Source organism: Galeopterus variegatus, unplaced genomic scaffold (genome assembly GCF_000696425.1).
Source record: "Galeopterus variegatus unplaced genomic scaffold, G_variegatus-3.0.2 Scaffold10010, whole genome shotgun sequence".
In the NCBI taxonomy this organism is placed as follows: domain Eukaryota; kingdom Metazoa; phylum Chordata; class Mammalia; order Dermoptera; family Cynocephalidae; genus Galeopterus; species Galeopterus variegatus.
This window is the reverse complement of record NW_007736121.1, coordinates 45,445-52,994: the sequence shown is the minus strand read 5'-3', so window position 1 is coordinate 52,994 and position 7,550 is coordinate 45,445. Positions and strand designations below refer to the sequence as shown.

At 42.0% G+C, this 7,550-nt stretch overlaps 1 protein-coding gene across 1 annotated transcript in view; it reads left to right on the top strand.

The window, feature by feature from the left end:
• Positions 1-1,187: 1,187 nt before the first annotated feature.
• The window catches only part of GSR (glutathione reductase), a gene marked incomplete at its 5' end in the record, with an annotated part of 28,477 nt that continues 22,114 nt past the window's right edge, over positions 1,188-7,550 (top strand). The window contains 3 exons of the mRNA XM_008594018.1: positions 1,188-1,214; positions 5,386-5,474; positions 6,675-6,744. Coding sequence (XP_008592240.1) covers positions 1,188-1,214; positions 5,386-5,474; positions 6,675-6,744 — 186 coding nt within the window. The remainder of the gene's footprint in view (positions 1,215-5,385; positions 5,475-6,674; positions 6,745-7,550) is intronic.

Here is a 7,550-nt window from a genome sequence, read left to right as displayed (position 1 = left end):
TTAGGCGATTTTGTCATTCTGTGAACATCATAGAGTATTACACAAACTGAGATGGTATAGCCCACTGCTTAGCTAGGCCATATGTCATAGCCACTGTGGTATATGATCTGTCGACTGAAAGCTGAGGCAGCGCATAACTGTATTTATGCTTTTGTTGAGTATTCATTAGTGTCTAAATGTTCAGTCTTTAGGCTGTGCCAATAGGGATGAGCAAATGTACTGATTTTTTTAAGGATACACAGTTGATTAAGTATGATAACTTCAGTGTGGTGTCCAAGACACATCATTGGTGTCTTCCAGTCAGTATTTATAAGGTTAAAGGGTATCTGAAATACACATTAGATGGCAATAAGGGTTGATAATTTGCCCTTCAAAAAAGTGAGATAAATCTAGTTTTCCTTCTGTAAGCAGCTCCTCTGCTAGCATACATTCAATGGTTACCCATTCAGTCAAGTCTAAATTTCTTACCCTCAAGGCCTTGTAATGAGAGTCCTATTTAACTCAGCCTTTTTTTTTTTTTTTTAAGAAATTTTAGGAGTTGATCAAAGGGCAATAGATATGCACAAAAATGAGTATGTAAAGATGTACTTTGCAGCTTGTTTATAAGGACCCTTGGGAGGAATTTCTAGCCTTACCAATATGAATAGTTATTTTCCTAAGTATCTGGTTAGTTTTTATTTGATGAAATCTTACAACTATTTGTGTTTTCCTTTTTGCATTGGCTGCTGAAAGGCTGGGTCAAATTTGTGGTCTGCCTCTAGAAAATATTTAAGACTTCATAGCACAGATGAATCTCACTGCTTGATCCATTGTCCTTTGCCCCTGAGGATAATGTAGATTTCCATTAGAGGTTTCCTTTAATGGGCCATAGTGAGTGTTTATCCACATACTTCATAGTAAGTTTCCCATAAATCTAACACAGCTGCTCAGATGGTCTGATTGCCCTTTTTTTTCTCTCTTTGGCTGCTTTTCTTGAGAAAATGCTGATGAGTAAAATTCTCTACCTCATCACATAAGGAAAACAATGTTCTTATCTTTTCCAACTCTATAACAGAAAATAGGAAGTAACTAAAGAATTTAGTTCACTGGGACATAAAACTAGAGGGATTCTCCTTGCTTGATGCTTGCAAGTTTGTTTGATGGTTTGAGTTCAATATTCTTAAAGTATGTCCTTTTTTTTTTCCTAGGTGAATGTTGGATGTGTACCCAAAAAGGTAGAATTTTTATTTTTCCTTCCTTCCACACTTATTTTTCTATGTGGTAAATCATGTGCAGAATAAGGATGTTTCTAAATATATCAGTTAATTCTTTCTGCAAAAAATAACTGAGAACCCAACTAAAAGTGGCTTTAGTGTCACTTAGTAAGAAGTCTGGGAGGGCTGGCCATTAACTCACTTGGTTAGCGCACAGTGCTGTTAATAGCACCAAGGTCAAGAGTTGGGATCCCCATGCTGGCCAGCCACCGGGGGCGGGGGAAGCCTGGAGATAGGCAGCTCCTGAGATTGGTGTGGCACTTAAGGAAGCGGAAGGGAGCCTGGCTTCCAACTCCTTGCCATTCTGCCATCCTGGGTGTACAATCAACAGTGACCCTACCTGGTAGCCACAGATAGCTCCAGGCATGATGTTCTCATCCTGCAGTGTCTCTGCAGATTGCTTTATGTCCTCCTGGTCAGGATTAAGCTACCCCTATAGGAGAGACTGGGCAAATGGGTGGCATTTTCAGCTAGGAAGAAGTACAGGAAGGGCTGCTGGGGAGATAACCTCAGAAATACTAGCTCCTGGACACTAACTACATGACGCATGCAAAAGAAATTCATCCTGAACATTCACCATGTGGTAAGTTCTCACAGCAACCAAGTTCCTGTGATGGACACGTAACCGGGATTGGAAGACAGTGGTCCTGAACTTCTGACGGTCTAGCAGGAACAGAGACCATCAGAATACCTCTGTAGTCTTGGCATGAAAGAAGAGCACCACCCATCTACACAGGATAACTTTTCCTCGGTGGGGAGGTACAGACAGGAAGTAAAGTTTGTATCCAACTCTCAGTGTTGATGTGACCAAGTTAGTAAGTAGATGAGGGCACCAGATGGATGTTTCTTCCATGCGTGGCTCTGGTCACCTAGCCGGTGTCCTGGGTGACTGTGCAGAGTATAGGAGGTTTGCCACAAGCCATCGGCTCTGTCACCTGCTCCAGTGCAATCTCTGAATCAGTTTTTCTCAGGGAGACTAGAACCATCTTTCTCCCGGAAAGATGGGTCAAGATTGCTGTAGGTTTTTGTTTGTTTTATTTTGTTGGTGGTAGTTTTTGGTTTTAAACACAGAAATATATCTCCCTATAAATAATTCATTTAAAAATTATGGCCCGGTGGCGCACTCGATAGAGTGCGGCGCTTGGGAGTGTAGTGGCGCTCCCGCCCAGGGTTCGGATCCCATATAGAGACCGGTCCGCTCACTGGTTGAGTGCAGTGCGGGCGCGACACTGAGGGTTGCAATCCCATTACCGGTCACGAAAAAAGACAAAAAGGAAAAAAAAAATTATGTATAGGGCCGAGCCCATGGCGCACTCGGGAGAGTGCGGTGCTGGGAGCACAGCGGCACTCCGCCGTGGGTTCGGATCCTGTATAGGGATGACTGGTGCGTTCACAGCGCTCACTGGCTGAGCGCGGTGCGGCCTCTCAAAAAGGACACACAAAAAAATTATGTATATAATTTGGGTGTCTCAGGGCCACTCTAAGGTTGAGTTTATCAAGTTGCTTGAATGGCATTCCTAGGTACAGTATATGGATACATTTGTGGGAAGTAGTCACCATCTTTGCTGGTCCAGAAATTCAAGTGTATTGGTTCACTCAGGAGTGATCAAACAGACCAGTGAATTGATTACCTGACATCACAAGGAATTGTTTTATGAAATGATGCATTGGTTTATTAGTTCAGAGAGAGTGAGATTATATCTGGGCCTAGTAATTAAGACTGGTCATCTACACCACAGGATAGTTTTTTCTCAATAGGGAGACCCAGCCAGCAAACTAGATTGTTGAATGGACTCTTCTTAAGTATTCCCATTAAGTGTTGTAGTCTCATGGATTCTCTTTACCACATTATTGATTGTTTGGTCTTAGTAGCTGTGGCGCAGGTCACATTGTCAAGGGTGAAGAATGAGTTTATTCAAAGAGAAAAAACCCCAGCAGCTTTTACTTCCAAAGCTGCCTTTTGCTTATAGTTGCAAATAATTTTACTCATTGTACTTTCAAAACATGTTACAATCCTAAACTGATCAACTTTTGTTAGTGAGATTGAGTTTCAAATTGGCAGCTTTTTGTTATCTTGTAAGCAAATATCCTAAGCTTATCAGTGATGCACACCTCAGATTAATTCCAGAAAGGTTTTCTGAATCTGTTCCCTAGTATAGGTAAATTTTTTTCTCTCTGTCTTAGGAAGATTTCTTTTTTCCTCTGAGACATTTTTCCTCAAGTAGTGTATTTCCTTTCCTTTTAGTCCTACTTTTTGGAATCTGTTCTGTTTGGAATTATGCAATTATGGATATATGAATTATGTAGGTTAATTATAAAGTGGTTTTATGTAGTTTAAACCAATTATGGTAGTAAATTCAGTGTTGATTGGTGCTACCTCATTATTTTAAAGATACCACTGAGCTAATTCTGCACAATAACCTGAATTTGTGATATTTTGTTCCCATATATTATGTTTCACTTACTCTTTCTGATCACATGTGATAGACATTTATCTTACATTTTTATGGAGCTCTGTTGATTTCAAAGCGCTTTGCATTCTTGAGGATCAGTTGGTAATTGACTCTCAGTAGGTAGAACAGATGGAAGCCCAGAGTAACTCCCCCTGCCCCAGAGGCAGAGTGAAGCGGCAGTAGAGAAAGAACCAGAAGGATGGGCCTGCTTGGCCCCCACAACCCTGACTGGGTCTGAGCCTACAAGCTCAATGCAGTTCATGAAGACGTGCCCTCTCCAGAGGGTGTTTGGTGCTATAGAGTCACACATAATGTGAATTGGAAGTAAAATTAATAAGCTGCCTCATGATACGAGGTAAAGCAATGTTTATTAACATAGCATAATTTATTTGTGGTATTGATAAATCTTCCATATGTATTATTTAAGATAGAGAATCTAGCTTATAAAGTGGTTAATTCTGTTACATGAATTTCACCTTGATTAAAAAATCTAGCAGAGTCATCAATTTATTCACCTTTAAAAAGGTACAAAGCCGACATCTAAGCCTTGTCAAAAATGGATCTAGGCCGGCCCGGTGGCGCACTGGATAGTGCGCCACTTGGGAAGCACGGCGGCGCTCCCGCCCAAGGGTTTGGATCCCACATGCGGACCGGTTCCCGCTCACTGGCTGAGCGAGGCGCAGGAGCAACACCGAGGGTTGCGATTCTGTTGCCGGTCCCCGGTCCGGTACGGGGGCAACACTGAGGGTTGCGATCCGTTGCCGGACATGGAAAAAGACAAAAAAAAAAATGGATCTAGAGGGCCGAGCCCGTGGCGCACTCGGGAGAGTGCGGCGCTGGCCCGCCGCGGGTTCGGATCCTGTACAGGGATGACTGGTGCACTCACAGCGCTCACTGGCTGGGTGCGGTGTGGCCGGTCTCAAAAAGGACAAAAAAGAAAAAAAATGGATCTAGAGTTCTGGATACCAATTTGAGTTCAGTTATCAGTTACCATCAAGACCTTTACAGATTCTAGGCTACGTTCTGCAATAGATGCATTGAATCTTTGAGTCCCAGTTGTCGAGTTACATAATCCTTACCAAGAGCATGTTCTCAGTTACTGAATACCTAATAGGATTTCATTCTCATAAAAATTTCAGTCCTCAACTTTATTTATAGCTTTTTCTAAGTCACTTTCCTGTAAAATTACAGATGTAATTCCATTTCCTGAAACTAAATCATAAAAGGGCAGGGCTTAAAGAAATCTAAAACTTCAGAAGAGAATGTATGCAATAATGTTTTAAAGGAAGGACTATGGGACCTATAATCTGCTTTTACAGCGTTTGTAAGCTAGGTAATTAAACAGTAGAAGTAAATATCCCCAACATTTCAGAAGCCTCACTATAAAATCTATCTGGTCATATTTCTGAACTTTCTCTTTTATTTTTATTTTATTTTGCCTTACCTTACTTAATTTTTGGTGGCTGGCTGGTACAGGGATGGAACCCTGGATTTTGGTGTTATCAGAACCGTACTCTAACAAACTTTCTCTTAAAATGTTTAATTTTGTTTTTAATTTAAAGGTCAGTATTTTTACCTGCTATTACATAGTTACCATTCATTCATGATTTCTGTCTTCCCTCAGGACTCATGTACTACTATTTGGGGTACTTTTTTTTTTTTTTTTTTTTTTTTTACAGGTAATGTGGAACACAGCTGTCCACTCTGAATTCATGCACGATCATGTTGATTATGGCTTTCAAAGTTGTGAGGGTAAATTTAATTGGAGGTAAGTGTGAATGCGGGAGGGTTTAATTTACAAATTAGATATTTTTCTTTCACAACCAAGTGAGCCATAAACTTTTTTTGGAGGAGGTATTGTGGTAAAATATATATAACATAAAATTTACCATTTTAACCATTTTTAAGTGTGCAATTTAGTGGCATTAAGTACATTTACATTGTTGTACAACCATCACTACTGTCCATTTCCAGAACTTTTCCACCATGCCAAACAGAAACTACCCATTAAACAGTAGTTCTTCATTCTCCTCTCCTTCAGCACATGGTACCTCTATTCTACTTTCTGTCTGTGTGAATTTGCCTAGTCTAGGTACTTCATGTAAGTGGAATTATACAATAATTATGCCTTTATGTCTGGTTTATTTCACTTAGCATAATAACATTTTTAAGGTTTGTCCATGTTGTGGCATGTATCAAAACTTCATTCCTTTTTAAAGTGGTATATTTCCTTGTGTGGATTCACCACATTTTCTTTGTCCATTCATCTGTCAATGAATTTTTGGGCTGTTTCCACCTTTTGGCTATTGTGAACAATGCTGCTGTGAACATTAGTATACAAGTATCTGTTCAAGTCTCTGTGTCCAGTTCTTTTGGGTCTATGTCTAGAAGTGGAATTGCTGGGTCTCATGGCAATTCTATGTTTAACTTTTCAAAAAGCTGCCATAAATTTTTTTTTTTTTGTCTTTTTCGTGACCGGTAAGGGGATCGCAACCCTTGGTGTGGTGTCGCCCGCACCGCGCTCAGCCAGTGAGCGCACCAGCCATTCCTATATAGGATCCGAACCTGCAGCGGGAGCGTTGCTGCACTCCCAGTGCCGCACTCTCCTGAGTGCGCCATGGGGCCGGCCCATGCCATAAATTTTTGAAGCCATCAAGTTTGGAAAAAGTTTGAGCAAATTCATTTATTTAACAAATATTTAAGTGGCACTGGGCCAAAGCAGCAATCCTTGTCTTCTTTGCAGAAAGAGGATGCCAGGTGAGCATTCTCCCTGGAGTGGAGTAAGGGTCTTAGCTTAGGTGGAAGCAGATGGAGACAGGGAAGGGACGGCTGTCTTCAGAGACACACACTCACTCGGACTCTTTTTGACAGTCTATGATTCTGTGCTCTGAGGTGTTCAGGGACAGATGCCTTAGTTACTGAAAGAGGAAAATCCTGTTTCTGAGTACTGACTAAACTTTCATTGCAGTGTTATAAAGGAAAAGCGGGATGCCTATGTGAGCCGCCTGAACACCATCTATCAGAACAATCTAACCAAGGTGTGTATGCTGGGTTTTGAACTTTGAGAAGGAACCATTCTCTGCTGAGACACGCAACCAAGCCTGGCCAGACTAAAATGTAGCCTTTGGATATATCTCTTACTGTTTCTATTATTTTGTTTGTGATGAACAGTTATGAAGTTGACCTGTCAGAGCAGAAGCTTCTGGCCGGGTAGGCCAGTGGGCAGTGTGTGCCAGTGTCGGAAGACCAGGTCTCCCCGATGGCTGCCTCTTGGGTGGGGCTGGCCTCCACTTAGATTCAGAAATGAAGCACATGCCAGACTGATTTGTGTGGCAGTGTGCCAGTTTATTAAATTCAGGAGCACTGTCCGGCTGAAAGCCTGCCATTGTTCAGTCTCTCAGAACAGTCTCATCCTTGGTAGCTGGATCCACTTAGGAGACCAAATTATGATTCAGAAGATTGTTTTTATGAATGAAATCTGATCACAGAAATTGGGCAAAGGTATGTTTGCCTCTAGCAGTGTTGTCCTTTGTTATCCTGAGGCCTTTTCTGCCTCAGTGCTTTGATGTCATGCCTCTTCCATTGGGGACCATGCTGGTGACATTGACAAATTGGGTATCATGCACTTCTCCTTTTTCTTGACAGCAGATGTCCCACCACCCTTCACGTGTCTTTGTGGTCTCACTTTACAGTTTCTTTTTTTTTTTGTCTTTTTTCCGTGTCCGGCAACGGATCGCAACCCTCAGTGTTGCCCCCGTACCGGACCGGGGACCGGCAACGGGATCGCAAGCCTCGGCGTTGCTCCCGCGCCTCGCTCAGCCAGTGAGCGGGAGCCGGTCCGTAC